This window comes from Musca vetustissima, unplaced genomic scaffold (genome assembly GCF_032173495.1).
Source record: "Musca vetustissima isolate MV318-11 ecotype Yass unplaced genomic scaffold, APGP_CSIRO_Mvet_v1 utg15341, whole genome shotgun sequence".
NCBI lineage: Eukaryota > Metazoa > Arthropoda > Insecta > Diptera > Muscidae > Musca > Musca vetustissima.
In genome coordinates this window covers 241,288-260,260 of record NW_026880581.1, presented here as the reverse complement: position 1 = coordinate 260,260, position 18,973 = coordinate 241,288, and the positions used below count along the sequence as shown (strand labels likewise).

Here is an 18,973-nt window from a genome sequence, read left to right as displayed (position 1 = left end):
AAATTTGTTTTCAATTAAAAAAAACACAATTATTAATTGTTGTTGTTTTTGTAATAACAGTTGCATCAAGGAATTACAAACAACCAAGGAGGAACACCAAAAGGCCGCAACAGAAACCGAACGATTACTCAAATTGGTACAAATGTCCCAGGAGGAACAGAATGCAAAGGAGAAGACAATTATGGACTTGCAACAGTGCGTATTGAAAAAAAAATACTTAATTATATTTTAATTTATAAATTATTTAATAATTATCTTCTACTCTTTTCCTTACAGAGCCTTAAAGATTGCCCAAGCAAAAGTCAAACAAGCACAAACACAGCAACAAGCAGATGTAAGTAGCATTTATAATAAAATGAATAGATTACGATTGATCTTAGATTAGAATACGTTTCGCTGGGTCGTTATACCCTTCACCACACTGTGGTACAGGGTATTCTGTCTTTGTGCATATGTTGTTACAAACATATGCAAAAGGAAACGAGATAGACACATGGTTCCTTTTGAGAATATGCATAGAATTACTTTCTGAGTCGATTTATGCTTGTCCGTCCCTCCGTCTGTCTGTCTGTCGATGTAAAATTGTAAACAAAGTACAGGTCGCATTTATAATCCGAATTGGATGAAATTTGGCATAGGTCACTTATTTGGCCCAAGGACGAACCCTTCATTTTGTGGTTAGGCCCGGGCCCCCCGGGCCCCCCGGGCCGCCCCCTTCGTACGTCCCTGGCTCCCATATATATTTTCGTCCGATTTAAGGTAAATGGTGTACCAAAGTCCCTATATATCTTTCGATTTGTACGAAATTTGGCACGGAGTAATGAATTAGGTCTAGAATGATGTGTGTCAAGTTTCCTGAAAATCGGTTCAGATTTGGATATAGCTCCCATATATATTTTCGTCCGATTTAAGGTAAATTGTGTACCAAAGTCCCTGTATATCTTTCGATTTACACAAAATTTTGCACAGCGTAATGAATTAGGTCTAGAATGATGTGTGTCAAGTTTCCTGAAAATCGGTTCAGATTTGGATATAGCTCCCATATATATGTTTTCGTCCGATTTAAGGTAAATGGTGTACCAAAGTCTCTATATATACTCCAATTTGCACGAAATTTGGCATAGCGTGCTGAATTAAGTCTAGAACGATGTGTGTTAAATTTTGTGAAAATCAGTTCAGATTTAGATATAGCTAGATATAGCTAGCTAGTGCACCAAAGTCCCTTTATATGATTCGATTTGCATTAAATTTTGCTTAGCGTACTTAATTGAGTCTAGAATGATAGGTGGTGAGTTTCGGGAAAATGGGTCGAGATTTCGATATAGCTCCCATATAAATGTTCGTCCGATTTTATGTAAATGATGCACCAACGTCCCTATATATCCTCCGATTTGCACGAAAATTTGCACAGCATACTGAATTAAGTCTAAAACGATGTGTGTTAAATTTCGTGAAAATCGGTTCAGATTTAGATATAGCTCTCACATATAGATTACATTTTTAAAGTTAGGGTAGGTTGAAGAAAGAGGGATCATATACATGCAATTGATAGGATACATATGTACAATATACCCAAAGTGTTGAAGGGTATCATATAGTCGCCCCAGTCCTACTTTAGTACTTTCCATACTGGTATTTTCTCTGTCTACATGAGTGATATATAGCTCATACGCATCAATGTACCTCATCAAATCATTTTCAAGCAAAAGGGGTTTAAGAATTTAAAATCAAATCTATACGAATAAAAGAGTAAAGTGATTGACTGACTGACTGATTTAACGATTCATCAACAACCAGACTGTGTACAAAATTTGGTACAATTTGAATTGTGGGTGAACCAATAGAGTTGGAATCCTGAAACTTCGATTTAGGATCACTGTGGGAGTGTAGGACTGGGGTAGGAAGGAGGATTTGGAAAGAAGTACTACTGTGTACTAAATTTGGTACTATTTGAATTGTGGGTGAACCGATAGAGTTAGAATCTTGAAACATGGATTTAGGATCACTGTGGGTTGTAGGATTGGGGTATATAGACAGTTTTTTATGGAAATAATGTGTGCTAAATGAATATTTTGGATTTCGGTGAACCTTTAGAGCTCGAATCATGAAATTTTGTACTAAATGGTACTCATGCCTAATAGCTCATTTTTGAACCTGAAATTTTAGTTTTATATATCGATACCCTCTGAAGATAGAATTATTACAACAGATATAGAGTCGTATAGAAATAGCTAAATCGTTTTAGAATTCCATACTTTGTAGGATATAAACTGATATTTTCGAGTTCCGAATATCCCACATAAGTGGTGAAATAGGTTATATGATAAAAAGAACACGTGAAACAAACCAATTAACTATTTTAATACAAAAAAGGTTATATAAGGACTACCCCAAAAGGGGACGAATACTAAAAAAGTGTTGGTCCGTGACTTAAATGACATACATTTCCGACGTATAATACATACGTCATAAAAATCGAAAACCCATTCCAAACCATTAGGTTTTTGACTAAAGTGTTGTTTCCATAGTGGATATGGAAATTACATACGCTTTAATTAAACTCTTACTTACATAGCTGGCTTGTGACAGAACTTCGGTTCCATAAGCCGAGCTCCTGACTCCTTCTCAATTTGTTGAAAGGTGGTCGTTGCCGCTCTCAGTGTTCGACCCATTGTATCGATGTCATCGGCGTAGGCGGGTAACATGTGTTGTTTGGTGTACAGAGTGCCATTTCTGTTCACTTTTGCCTCTCGTTGTCGAATGCCTTTACGACGAATTTGGTGTACAGAGTGCCATTTCTGTTCACTTTTGCCTCTCGACACGACAAACTATCACCTCGTCTGAATACCGTTCGGTATTAAAGGGCTCCGAGAGGTCCTTTCCGACTTTAACTGCTGATCTTGTGCCTGTTAAAGTTATCTTGCATAGCCGAATAATTTTGCAGGAATACCAAACGCAGACATGACTTTAAACACCAAATCCTGGAAAAGACCCACCACTTCGTCGACCATAATTCACATTCGACAGCCCAATCCTCTCAGAGGTGTTTAAAGCCATGACTGCGTTTGGCTATGTTATCAATTTAAAACCGAGGCCACCTCTAGCCAAACCAAACTCATGGATCTGAATATGGATCTGAAGCATATTAAGATTCCCATCATCTCGTCTATGAAGACTCCCTTCCATGATAACGATTCCTTTCGGCATGCCGATAAAGACCTGCTCGATTTTAAAGAATTCCACCTGTTCTTATTTAAAGAATTCTTCTTGCTTGTCTATGAACACTCACTTCAGCTGCTTTATACGGACACCTTCCAGCTGATCTATAAAGATTCCCTCCACTTCGTCCATCAAGACTCCCTTCAGATATACAGTCCCCTCAAATCGTCTATAAAGAACTCGTCCATAAATGTTTCTTTTAGATCGTCGATAAAAACTCCCTTAAGCCATCGGCTATTGGGACTCTCTTAGAATCGTTTAAAGATCGTTTTCGCTTCTCTATTTGGAATCCCTCCACTTCACCTTTAAAGACTCCCTTCAATTCATGTATACAATTTTTAACTAGTCTATAATGTATCCATTCCGGTCGAATAAAAAAGAAGTCTATAAAGATTTCATTCACTCCAACATCAAATAGACTGTTCTGTTTGACCAGCTGTACGACTATAAATATCCTATTTTGGCCACCTAATTTTGACTAAGTTTGTCCTACGATAGCAGTGATATGGTTGTTCCAGCTTAATGATTTGTTGAAGCTGGATACCAGCTCGATTTTTTCTTTGTTGACAAGAATGTCAGTACGCTGCAATGATATTTCTCTGTTTTTGTGAATGATCAAGCATTTTGATTTAAGCGGATTCAATAATAGGCCATTAGCTTTAGCCCACTCGCATAATCTAGAGAGATCCTACGTTTATATTAGGGATTTCGGGCAAGATTTTCAAACGATTTAATTTATTTATTTTTTTTTTTTTTGGATTCGAAATGGGATTTTAAAGCATCCTATCATGACATAACCCGATTTTAGATATTTTAAATGTTCACCTAATGTTGGAGGGTATAAACAATTCGACCCGGCCGAACTTGGATTTAAGAACATATTATATTTTTTTCATTATAAAATAACTATTTATATATAATTTATAATAATATAATCATATAATAAAAAAAAACATTATCTTTCTATTCCCCTTTTTATTTACAGGCTGGACCAGCTGGATTCTTAAAGAGCTTTTTCTAAACATATACATAGTTATTAACAATTATTCGATACAAAAACAAAAAAAGAAAAAAAAATTATCAAAAAAAATCAACCAAAAAATACTCTTCTACAACACTAATCTACAACAACAACAACAAAACAAAAACACTACAGTTTACAGTTTCTATACTCTTATATTTGTACATTTATTAAATGTTCTTTGCTTTCTTCGAAACAACAACAACAACAAAAAATACTACAAAAAACCAACTACAATAACAAGTCAACAACAGTAATTTAAAAGCAAAAATGGAAAACAAGAACAACAGCAACAACAAGAAATAATATCATTTAAACAATTTAAAACCAAAAAGGAAATCTGCAGTATTTTTGCCATACATAATCTCTTCTCTCTCTATATATATATAAATAAATCTCTCTCCAAGGAAAAAAAACAAACAAATCTCTCTCTTCAAACTAAAACTCTCTCCACAAACAAAAAATTAAAAAAAAAAAAAAAAAAAAATAACTCTTCAAAACTTATAAATTCGAATATTTTTTCTACTCGATATTTATAAACAACAAAAAAAAAAGAAAATAATATTTATATTTAAGATTTAAAAAATTAAAAAAAATGCTAATTGCTTTAATTTTTTTTTAATTTTTTCAAATAACTTTAATTTAATTATTTGTTATTTATTTTCATAATTAAAAAAATATTCAAACCCACTGAATTGGACTAAATAAATAACAACAAATTATATTAGAAAAGTATGGAAACAACAACAACAAAAATTGGTTAAATTGTAACAAACAAATAAATAAACTTTATATATATACATATTAAACATAATGTGATGTCATCATTAAAGAAATAAATAAAAAAAAATAAACAACTTAAATCATAGTTTATTATAATTGTCAAATATAAAAATAAAACAAATACCACAAATTAATAATATTATATAAATAAAGGAAACATTTAGTAACATTAAAAAAAATATTAAAAATAAAACAACAACAACAAAATACTTATGGAAATTATACAGCATTAATCCCTCAAGAGAAAAATATTAAAAAAAAAATACAAAAAAAAACAACACATATTCACTTTAAAAAAGACAACCAACAACAAAAAGAAAGAGAAAATGTTAGTAGTTAATAATTAAATAATAAATAAGAAAATAATAAAAATATTACCAAAACAAAAATTATTAACAATAATTAAAATATAGTAACCTCCCCCCGGTCCCCCCACAAATTTGTTATAGTTAGTAAATTTATTTAAGTGAGGTAAAGTTGAATATTAAATAATAATAAAAAATAAAACAAATATAAAATTAATATTATATAAAACAATGATGTAAATATTAGTAATAGTAACCAAAAAAAAAAAAAATAATAACAAAAACAAATGCAAAAACAACAACAATTTAGTGGAAATTCAATGAGCCAGTGATGCAGTTTAGCCGAAAAAGACGCAGAGAACCCGTACAGAAAGTAAACAAAAAGAGAACTAGAACTATAAAGCGTAGTCATATTATTCAAATTTAATCAGCAATATTAACTACTACAACAACAATTACAGTAAATTATTAGAAATATATTTTTTCTCATTCCTGGCTTGACAGGTGTTTTGTAATTACAATAGGTGCGTCTGACCTCAGTTGGGAATGCTGTTTACAATTACAATTGAATTAACTGACGATGTTAAAATATCTCTCCTCTGACAACCACTCTGTAAATGTCAGCCATTTTTTTTTATTCCAATCACAAAATATCTTCACAATTGTCAGATGCTCATAAAATTTAAATTTTTAATAGAAAAAAACAAAACAACTCAAATACTGCTATACTTATTATTATTTTTGTGAAAGGAGTTTTAGAGTATTTTAGATGTATTCTGAAGTTAAACTTCAAATATCAGATATTATGTAGGTCCTCCACCATAAATTAAAAAAATTAACTGCATTAAAAAAAACAATGAGCGGAGCAGGATAGTCGGACGGGACCGATCATATGATACCCTACACAACTACCACGAAACTGTAACTTTCTGCGGTTCTATATTCTGAAACTGGGCATATTTTCCATTTTTTTTCTTGAAGTGAATTTTTACGCCATAAAATAAAAAACTGGTCACTTTAGGTTTTGCTTGATTTGACCCTCGGAATATTGACCGATCATCATCTAAACAACAACTTCCACGAAAATCAAAATTTCTGCGGTTCTATATTCTGAACCTGGGCAATATTTCGAGATCAACAACTTCACTTTCTAAGCCTGGCATATTTTCCATTTTTTCCTTAAGGTGAAATTTTACTCCGTAAAATAAAAAATTGTCACTTTAGGTTTTGGTTTATTTGACCCTCGGAATATTGACCGATCATAACCTTGTAAAATATGCGATGTTCTGCATATAATAATTGCCTCTAGAGCGACTAGAAAATCTGACAAAATTAAAGTTTTCCGTTCATTGCACCCCCTGAATGAAATCTTAACTTCACCGAAAACTATAGGCGTCGTCCTTGACCATAATCGGAACTTCCTTTACTATTTCAAAGCGATCAGCGCGACATTTCCGTTCTCTAATGGAGTAATAGTAATACTATGCACATAGTCACATTTACCTTATTTTGCATAACTCCCATATCTGAGTACATCCGACAATATAATTGGTATCAATTTAAAGGTCAACCACTCCTCTTGGATACACTACCAACTTTTCGGGTCTATGTTCTTTAGGGGTAAATATATATGCAATAGAATACAAATTTTGTCATTTTTCACACAAAAAAGTCAGGGTCCATTTGACCCGCTAAATATTCACTGATCTTTATCAAGACATGCATGCTTATTCTCTGGCCCGATCCCCTTCTCCATACAAAAATTCGCGGTGTTTGAGCCATAATTCCGGCCTCTGGAGCGACCAGACCAGGAATCGAAATAAACTTTAATTAAGAGAATTTTTTTTTCAGGTTCTGGAACAGGTCGATTGTGTTTTATATTTTATTTCAAAGTAGTCTACTACCTCTGCGGTCAAAATAATAGTAGTGGCTATTGCAACCATTTTAAAAAAGTAAACCAGTGAGCGGAGCAGTATAGTCGGACGGGGCCGACCATATGATACCCTACACGGAACTCTAACTTTCTGCTGGTGTTTATTCCGAGCCTGGTCAATATTTCGTGATATTTGCACCCTCTTGCCCCAATAAAGGTCAACAGCACTTTTTCCTTACACTGACATATTTTCCGAATATTACTAATATTCAGTCCTTCTAATTACTTGTCCATATTCCCTTCACCGTGGGTTGTGTTGTGATTTTCGGCTTCCAATTATGGCCTATAGATCGACCCGAAAAAACACAAAAAATTAAGTTTTCGTTCCATTTCATCCCAAAATGATTGTGTGATCATCGCCGAAAATTATAGGCGTTGTCCTTCACCATAACTGGAATCTCATGGAAAATTTCAAAGCAATCAGCGCTATAATTCCGCCCTCTAGTGTGGTAATGGGTTACTAAATAATATCACAGTACGTAAACACCCGTAAATATTTATGTGTAACTCCCACATCCGAATACATATGACCATATAATTGGTATCCATTTAAAGGTCAACCACTCCTCTTGAACATACTATCAACTTCTCGGGTCTAGGACCTTCAGGAGTAAATATATATGCAATAGAATATATGCCATACACAAAAGTCAGGGTCCATTTGACCCGCTAATTATCAAAACATGCATGCTTATTCTCTGGCCCGATTCCCTTCTCCATGCAAAAATTCGCGGTGTTTGGGTCATAATTGCGGCCTCTGGAGCGACCAGAAAAACTGACAAAAATTAAGTTTTTGGTTCATTTCATCCCATAAAATTTAACCGATCTTTTCCAAAAACAATAGGGATCTTCATTGGCCAGAACTCATCCTACATGCAAAATTGCGTGAAAATTTGTCCATAACTGTGGCCGGACGGGCACACATGTTTAGATCGACTCAGCTAGACGAGATATGACGATCGGTATACTTAAAGGTGGGTCTTGGACCAATATTTCGCGGCGTTACAAACTTTTGGGGCTGCAATACCCTGACCAGGGATGGTCAGTATTACAAATTTTTAGGTTTTCGACTGTCAAAAAGTTGTAAACGTCGAAAACGTCATATACCTGTATGAAATGTAAAAAATGTAGTAAACGTCATTTATTTCAATATTATCACCATATACAGTTATTTCGAAGAATATATATCATTTCTACATATATCTGATTATTCCTTACTAGAACTGATAAAAATTGTTAAACTTTTTTGAGAAGAAAATTTTGAAATTTTATACGGATTGGAGTAAAGCATACATAATTTTCAAATTGATTAATGGAAATTGCTATTTTGTCAAAAACCTAATGATTTTGGGTATGCTTCCGACGTTTCTGACGTATGTATTATACGTCGGAAATGTATGTCATTTACGTCACTGTTTCTGACAGACCATCTCTGACCCTGACAACATAGTTGTGTAGGGTATAATAAAGCAAATCTGATTGAATATTGTGGAAATAGTAACCCAAAACAAGCAATTTTTTAATTTAGTATGACACATAATCTGATATTTTTCAGCTATTTCTTAATTTTCGCACATTTTGAAATTTTAAAAGCAATAGTGGAGGATATACAGAACCCGCAGACCTGTCAAACAATTCTAAAAAAAACCCCTTTTGCATATAGTTCATGAATAGTAAAGAAATTAGTTAAAATGTTAAATTAGATAATATCTGCCGAAGCTTTTTTCTTTAAATTCTTATGTTAAGTTTTTGTTATAAAGCAATTAATTTTAATTATAAGTTAATAGTAAAAATTTTGTTTTTGCCTAAACAAAAACATAAGCTATCTCTTGTATCTATAATTAAAAAAATTGTATGTAGTTATATAATATATTAAAAAAAAACTATATACAATTAATTATTAAATTAAAAAAGAATATTTATTAAAAAAAATCCCAAGTATACAAAACAAAAAACAAGTCATTACATAGCTAATATTACAAAACTACTACACAACAATCACTTTATCAGTAACAATAGGACAAAACTGCAAAATATTCTGGAATGAAATTTAAAAGCAAAAAAAAAAGTATTTCAGCACCATAAACAACAACAACAATAAACAAATGTACATTAAAACCTATTTTCACCAATAACCATAACCCCACACACTCACACAACAACAACAACAAAACCCATACACTCATCTCTTTCACAAAAAAAAAATTATTCAAAATCAACAAATTGTAACAACAATAACAAAAACAATCCCACAATAATTATTGTATTTTTGCAAATATTCATTTTCTTTTCTTTCATTTCTTTTTTGTTTTGTTAGGAAACTAAATAAAAAAAATAGAACTCAAAATAAAATAATTAAAAATTTATTTGTAAAATGTTAAGACATCACTGCCATGTTAAAGGAAATAAAGAAAAAAAATTAATTAAACAGAAAAGACAAACAAAAACAAAACAAACAACCACAACAACAACAAATGATATCCGCAAACAAAACAAACAACAACAACAAATTAAGAACTTAATGTATTCATTTTTACTGTCTCAGTTTCACTTTATTATTATTATAATTATTATTAATATTATAATTATACTATTATTAATAATATTAAATATAAATAATGATATAAATATATATATATATATATATATATAAATATAAATATAAAATACTAATAATATTAATAATGATATAAAACCTAATAAAAAGAAAAACCAAAACAAATTTAAATAAAGATACAAAAAGCAATTCGAAATAAAACACAAAATCGCCAGTTTGATTTTCTCTTCTGCTTCTTTTCTTCTGTTTTTTTGTTTAACTTGTAAATATATATTTTTTTAACATTTTCTACACCATTTCCATGAATATTTTCAGAAAGGGAAATATGTGAGAGTGAGAGGAATAAATAATAATTATTTTATTGGAAAATGATTTGCTAATACAGTAGTTTTCGCTTATAATCCACAACTATAGTTGCACAATTTTTGTGAACTATAAGCGAATTAGGACTATATTCGAATTTCGTTTTAAGCCCGTTAATGGACTATAACTGAATCCTGATACTCGTCATGGACTATACATTTATTTAATTTGTTTATTAAAAACAAATTTATACATTTATTTAAAATAAATCAATAGTTTAAACAATAACATATTATTTGTTTTAATTCAAATGCTTTGAAAGCTTATTGTAATGAAAAAATAAAGTTTGAGATTAATTTCAAGCTTTTGGAGGATTAAATCAAATGTGAATTGTTCACATTTTTTAGAAGAATTATGTAGTATTAGAATGCTTCTTTTTTAAGGAATTTACAACAAACGATTCTATCTTTTCATAAAATGAGTTTTGTTCAATTTCGTTAACTGCAAAACATTTTCTTATTATTTCACAGTAATCTACAATTTCTTTTAAAATAACTTTTGGGTTGTTTGCAATGAAAAACTTCAACAGTGGATTCCCCATCATGAATATTATTATGACATTCTTTAACAGATTTGTCCGAAACCACATCGTCCAAAATATCTTGCAACATTTAACATTCCATAGCAAATCAGTTCGTCATCACAAAAGAAAAGAAAAATAATTTACAAAAAATTTGTGTAATTGTTTTGTTGTTTTTTGTAATTAAAGAAAAGTCCTTATTTTTGATGGCGGGCATGATAACTCCTCACTGGAACATCGGAATCCGAACAGAACATGTCTGTCTCTAGTATGAACTAGGATTATTGACTTCGCTCTAAAGTTAACAAATTGGCGGACCTTTGAAAAAATATTTTTGGAAAATCGACAATTTTTTACCAAAAACCAAGTTAAAAAATAAGGAAGATCTTCACCGATTGGCTTTATCCCAGTTCATACGATAGCTATACACTCACAGAGAAACGTGTAAAAATTTGGAATCGATTGGGTTATTCGTTTTTGAGTTATCGTGCCCGCCATTCGCAAAAGAAAAAAAACGCGCTTAATGTTTGAGAAGCCCTTTAGCCGTCATTTGATGCTGACACAATAAATCGCCCATATCTTCAAGAGTTCTTGAGATTTTCACTTGAAATTTTGTAGGGACATTCTTGAATTAGTATAGATTCTAATTATACCAAAAACATTTTTGACCCCGAGAATGGGGTGGGGTCCCCCTAAGAAAATAAAAAATACAGTTATCCCCATTAAAAATTATTAATATTGGCCCAATTTTAAAAGTAGCCCTCAAATTACGTTACCTCCATTATTCGGTATTTTGGGATTTTTTGTACGTTTATCAATCGAATTGGTTCTAATTTGATATTCTGGGTTCTCATTCGGTGTCGGATCTTCCTACAAACAATTATCGATATCTATCCCGATTTAGTATAACTCCCATATAACTATACTACCAATTTTTGACAATTTGCGGATTTCGGTATATACAAGATTCTAGCCTAAATTTCCAATAGCCTACAGTTTGATGGCATAACAACTATATAATAGTCCCTCATGGTGGAGAGTATAAAAATTTCATCTCAGTCGAACTTAACGATGTCTTTACTTGTTTTTATTGATATTTTTGAATAAATTTTTTTTTAAATAAAATTGACATGTAAAAATCAACAAAAGTGCATATTTATTGCAGTAATTAAAAATTATAAGAAGAGACAAGTTGTAAGAAAAAGACCTAAGTCCATGAAAACAGAAAAACTTAGGAACAGAAAAGGCTCTAAGTCCCAAAAAGGTGTGTATCTCCGCAAATATTTATTTTTTTCATTTTGCATTTGCGCAAATAAAATAGAAATAAAATACAAAAACAAATTGCATTTACAGATTTAAAATACTTTTATTCAAAAAAAAGTTTGAATGTTATCTGTTTCTCCTGAATAATTTTTAAAGAGGGACTTGTTGCCTTTACGAGTTATGCCAGTGATATGTTTTTAGATTACACAAATTTGAAGCTTTTTTAATTTTAGAACTAATTTGTATTATTTTATAAACTGTTGATATGTCAACTTTATATTTGGCGCTCAATTGTCCACATTTTTAACCTTAAAATTAAATCAACCACTTTTTAAAAATGACCCCGGAAATATGCGTCTTGATTTTAAGTTCAGAAAATGAATGAAAACAAAGTGAAATTTTTGTTAGACTCAATTCTAACAAATATTTCTTTACAAGGTTTTAAGTTAATATCCCTTGACATTTCAATTAAAACTGCATCTTTAAATTGTATAAATATTTAGTACTTTCATATCAGAAATAATGCTAGGATCTGGTATACTCATTTGAGGTAATTAACTATATAAGGTTGTCCAACTAATCTGGGTCACTGGATAGAGACATAGCTGATAGATTTACTTGCAAACCCTAGCAAAGCAATGCTAGAATCTTCAAGGTGTATTTTATACCCTCCACCTTCAGATGGAGATAGATTTGGCAGCTTGGCTGTGCATTGCTGGATTGCCCAGTTTCAAGCTAAAACAAAAATTTGTCCCACTAAAATGAAATTTGTAGTTCTTTGGAATATCTTGGGCAATCGTTTTAATATTGTACTTCACAAATCATGACTGAATGTACATTTTCCTACTCTTCACGAAAAGGTGGAGTCATTCCCATCGCAATAACGCGAAATATGATTAAATTGTAACCGACTATGATTAAATTGTAGTTGTGGATTATGCTAATATTATATAAATGGTGGACATAAGAACGGAATTACGCAATTTACATATTCAGTATGATATATGCGTTCATACCTTAGAACAAATTTCTGTTCACAGATTTAATGCAACCTTGCATTCGGGAGATACAGTAGGGGAGACTGGGGCACCTTCGGCAATCGCGTTTTCGATATGAAGCTCTCACCGTACATCACTAGTTTCGATACATAAGTATCGAATATCGAAATGAATAACTGACACAAAGTTTGAAATTTCTATCTAATAAGCTTATTTAGATACATATGTTTTTGTATTGTTATAGATGTTTCTGTAATATTTCAATTCCATTTCGTAAGTATTTCGTGTATAAAACTTTTTAAATTTTTAAGACAATATTATTAAAAAGTGATTAACTACAATGTGTATTATTATGGAAATATTTAAAAATATAATGTTTTTACAAAACTGATCGAAAAAAATGAAAAAACTGTAAAAAGTACATTCGGGGTACATTCGGCATTTTAAAGTGGGGCACATTTGGCCATATAAAGATTGTGCAATATTATTTCCTTAAAATGTTTTTGAGTTTGCCTTTAAAAAAAATCCTTTAATATGTTTCGAAATTCGATATATAAGATCAAACGTGCTTGTAGTGACGAAAATGCAATAAAAAACCCCTATTTCTGATGGTGTGTGCGACCTTGAGATGTAAACGTCCAACGCTGGAAAATAAAGCCCTATAATTCAAACATTGTGTGGCGTATTAAAACCAAATAGAGCCTTTAGAGGATCAGAATTTCAACCAGACTGATAGCGATGACAATTACCCGGCTATGGCTATGGTGCCGAATGTGCCCCATCAAATGCCGAAGCTACCCCGGGTTGGGGCACATTCGGCGAATTTGACTTTTTTACAAAACTGTAAAATTTTTTAACTAATACTATTTTTTTATATCTTTTTGGTACTATTTTTTATAATTAAGTGTCAGAGGACAATAATCAGCCATAAAGTTCTTATATATGTTGAAGAAGTACTGAGATATAGAGCTCTAAAAAAAAAAGGTGCTATATATTATCATTTCATTTATCATTATTTTTGTCTGATTTTCTGGTCGCTCCAGAGACCGCAATTATGGCTCAAACACCGCGAATTTTTGCAATAATAAGCATGTGTTTTGATAAAGATCGGTCAATATTTAGCGGGTCAAATGGGCCCTGACTTTTGTGTGAAAAATGACAAAATTTTTATTCTATGGCGTATATATTTGCCCCTGAAGGACCTAGACCCAATAAGTTGATAGTATGTTCAAGAGGAGTGGTTGACCTTTAAATTGATACCAATTATGGTATGTACTCAGATGTGGGAGCTACACTTAAATATTTACAGGTGCTTACGTATTCAGACATTATTTAGTAACCCAAAACCACACTAGAGGGCGGAAATATAGCGCTGATCGCTTTGAAATGTTCAATGAGGATCCAGGTATGGTCAGGGATATCGGCTATAATTTTTGGTGAAGATCAGATAAAAATTTTGGGATGAAGTGGACCGAAAACTTAATTTTTTATGTTTTTTTCGAGACGATCTATAGGCCACAATTATAATCCGAACATCACAACATAACCCACGGCAAAGTGATTCTGGACAAGTACAGCCCTCGTCTACTGAATATTTTTATGTTGACCTTTAGTCAGGTTTCCAGAGGGTGCAAATAACGCAAAGTTAGATTTTCGTGGAAGTTGTGTAGGGTATTATATGGTCGGCCCCGTCCGACTATACTGCTCCGCTCACTGGTTTTATTTTTCTTTTGATATGTGTTGTCCATAATTAGGTCTTGACATATGAAATGCTAATAATATATATCTACTAGATGCATATTAAATATAAGCTCTAAAACATTTTGTTGTCTGTGGGCAGCATTGGGCCACAAAGGGTTAAAATTAATACCTTATGCAATAACGGATTTTATCGTTGAAAAAAAAAACATCCACTTCCCGGCGGTCAAACGGTCAAACTACTCCTATCAGAGTTAAACAAATTAACTTTAGTTTCGTCTGACCATAAAATATTTCTCCACTTATACATGGGCCAATTTGCAAACCTCATTGCAAATTCTAATCTGTTTTTTATGGGTTGTTTGGATAAAAATGGAACTTTTCTGCTAGTGTTGGATTTTTAATTATTTCTGAGTAAAATCCTTCTGATTGTTGGAGTAGAAACATCAAGGTTATATTCTTTTTTAATGGCAGAAGAGGTTGCAAATGGATGTTTTTTTTACATGTCGAACTATTCTCCTTTCCATAAGGGGTGTGATTTTTGATTTTTTCCCCTCTAGCATTTACAGCATTTTGGACCATTTTATATGAGCAGCCGATAATTGCTGCAATTTGTCTATAGCTCTTGCCTTCATTATGAAGTTTCGTGCCACAAAAAAATTAGGAGCAACACGAATATTTGGAGGAGCCGAGTCAAATAAGGATTTTATTCAATATTTTATATAACAATCCTACCCTGTTATATCCTTGGACAGTCATAAAATAAAGGCCCGAAAGTATAACATGGATGCTACAATATCGTACATTTGGGAAGACAATATTTAATTTATTCCTGATGTATGTTCTGAAAATCCCATGAATGATAAATCAATAATGTATGTAGTAATTAAAATATATGAAATACTTGTTAATGACAAAAATAACAATACAAATAAAGTGAAATAAATTTATTTATTCAGTCAATGGAATTCAGTATACTTACAGACTAAGATAATATATCTAGTTATTAAAATTAACTATTTTTCTAAATTCAAAGAAATATTTCATACAAAATTGATTTACAAATTTCTTTAGACATGCTGAAATCAATGCATAGTTTAGACTATTTTTGTAATTTATTATATACTGAGATTATACTCAAAAATGTACGAGTTAAGGGTCCATTTCGACCATAATACGTGCGGTGAAATGAAATATTAAAAATATTCAAAACACGTAAACTCCTCGGTGGGACAAAAATGGGTACTAACGATAATAAATCTGGAGAATCAATTTTATTATTAAGTATATCAAATATAAAACATGCAGATTAGACCTTTCTTCGAGTTTCTAAACTTTGCAATCCCAGTAATAAACACCTAGATTTATAAGAGGGCGTGTCAGCAGTGAATTTTTTTAGAGCAAACTTTGTAAAACGTCTTTGAATCCTTTCTACACGAGATATATGGGAGTTGCAGTAGGGGTCCCAAATGATTGACGCGTATTCAAGTTTAGATCTGACATAGACTGTATAAACAATTTTATGGGTATAAGGATCAGAAAATTCTGCGCAATTTCTTTTTACAAAAGCAAGTACCATGTAGGCTTCAGAAATTATGTGGTCCAAATGCGGAACAAAAGACAAAGACGTATCAAACATCTTAAAAGTTGATTGGATTGGGTTTAAACACCTGTAAAATGAAACATGGGAACATTTTGAAATATTCAACTCAAGCTTATTCTCCTCACACCACACAACTAAATTGTTAAGATCATGTTGCAAATCAAAAATATCACGAAACGATTCTACTTTTTTAAAAATTTTGAGATCATCCGTATATAAGAGGAAATTAGAGCTATGAAAACACTTTGCTATATCATTAATGAATAAATTGAAAAGAAGTGGCCCAAGGATACTACCTTGAGGCACACTAGAAGTTTGGATAAAAGGACTAGATATAAATCCTTCTATTACTACTTTGCACACTCTGCCTGTGATATAGGAATAAATCCATGCAAGAAAGTTCGAATGAAACCCTAAGCTCTGTAATTTTAAACATAAAATATCATGCGAAACTCTATCGAATGCTTTGCTTAGATCAGTATATATAGATAATATATATAAATAGTGAAATAGGAATTTTATGGATTTTTATTAAGGGTCCTTTGTATGGTAAACTTTCTGAAACGCCAACAAAAACTAAATTGCAACACTTATTACTGTCTTCATCCCAATTTTAAGTAAACTGTCAATTTTCATCGAATCTGGCAGAATATTAACGATTTTATAGGCACAAAAGGCGGATTTTTCAAGACCCTGTGTATGGGAGGTATACCAAATCTTGGTCCGATCTATTCAGTTTTTTCTCAGTTTGCTTTATGGAGATATAAAATGCCAATTTTCATTGAATTTGGTTGAAAATTAAAGATTTTATAGGCCAAACTGGGTACAATTCTCAAGACCCACTATATGGGAGGTATACCAAATCTTGGTCCGATCTATCCAATTTTGTTGTCTGCTGCTTTTTAGGTCAATAATAAGTAAGCACTTGCACCAAATTTCATCCACCTACGACAACTTTTTATATTGTTGGCCGCTGTTATATGAACTCGCGACATAGTGGGACGGTGAGTGGAATTATCAGATTTTGTGAAAAGTACAGTTACTTTTTTTATTCCATTTCAAAATTTAATTGGAATTTTTTTATTTTGTGGTTATGGTGTAGAAATGTAGTTAAGAAACCACTCTAAATATCTGTTTCCTTTACACAAATCATATCAAAAATAAGAAAATAACGTAAATGGAGAACATACTCACATAAGAAATATATCACAATGTCAATGTAAGTATCATTTTTTCAGAATACAAATATGGCTGAATACATTGTAATGGAAAGAAAGTACACAAGAAAAAGTGCGAATGAAAGATAACGTAAAACAAACACATACACTAAGGCCTTAATTTTCATAATAAAAACCACAAAACAGTTAAAAAGAAAAGCATAAAATAAGTATGTCCAAATAGAAAGGATACATATATGGAAGTTTTGACAAAAAGTTCGTGCGAATGGGATTTTTTTTAAATTAGTTTCTAATGATTTTTTTTCAAATCTGCATGGCTTAATTTCAACATGTCCGTATTTGTGTCCTTTTCATTTTGGGACACAAAAATGCAAAAACCAAAAAAAAACAAAAAATACATTTCACAAGTAATTACACATACATATACTAAACTAAACTCGTACACAATCACTAACACACAAACAAATTTTATATGCCTTATTAAGCTAACTTTAAAACTAAACAAAAATATATAAAAAAGAAACACAAAAACACAAATTTATAACAACATAGCTTCAATTATATTATTATTTTCCAAAATATCTAAAATTCAAAGAATTAAAAATTAAAATTACAATTTTCATAACCAACAATACAAAAAATGAATCTAAAGAAGTTGGTTTCTCAATTTGGGTGGAAGTAAAGTAAAATTTCCCCCTAAAAGGGAAAACTGTCAAGGCTCGAAATTAGTAAAATATAGTTAATAGTACATATACTCGACCAATTGTATAGAATTTAAATTAAAATATTTATTAAGTTTATGTGACATAACAAAAACCTTTATAAAAAAAACAACAACAAAATGAACTCCTCCGCCCTTAATCCATTTTTTTTTTTTTTTTTTTTTTTGTAGAATCCACATTTAAGAATAAAAAATGAATTATTTATTTCAAAAACACAACACTGTGCTCCCATCATATTAAAAAAAGTAACTCTAATTCTCAAACTCGCAAAAAGTGAGGTTATATACAGTGAGTCACACTAAAAATCAGTAACATGAAACTAAAAAATGTTACAGCTTTTATACTATAGAACAGTGATGCACACGGTGAGAGGATGGCAATTTGTAAATGTATGTGTGTGACTAGCACACAAAGTTAAAGCGGGCCACACACGTTAAACATGTGCTTTCCATCGGTGTGAATCAAATTTAAAAAAAAAGTAAATAAAATTGATCGCTCGTCACTATCGCTGACCTTCTTCATTCTTTAAAATCCAAATTCGAAATAAAGCTTTATTGATTCATTTGTGGCCTTTCAATAATACATTTCTCCCTGATATAGAACAGTGATCAAAATCATAAAAACAAACAACAGCACACACCACCTTCATCAAGAAATTAAAAGAATTTAATTAAATAACAAAGTTCGGTCTGTTTACGTCGTCACTATCGCTGTCTATATTTAATCTTTAAAGTTTTGTTGATTCTTTTGTTTACTTCACACCGCAAACGCGCTTTCTGTAGAGATGCACACCATCATGACATGTTTACT

General features: G+C 31.4%; 1 protein-coding gene across 1 annotated transcript in view; it reads left to right on the top strand.

Annotated features, from left to right (window-relative positions):
* The window catches only part of LOC133326266 (plectin), a 58,286-nt gene extending 53,975 nt beyond the window's left edge, over positions 1-4,311 (top strand). The window contains exons 11-13 of the mRNA XM_061534948.1: positions 61-195; positions 277-334; positions 4,205-4,311. Coding sequence (XP_061390932.1) covers positions 61-195; positions 277-334; positions 4,205-4,240 — 229 coding nt within the window. The 3' untranslated portion in view covers positions 4,241-4,311. The remainder of the gene's footprint in view (positions 1-60; positions 196-276; positions 335-4,204) is intronic.
* Positions 4,312-18,973: the final 14,662 nt, after the last annotated feature.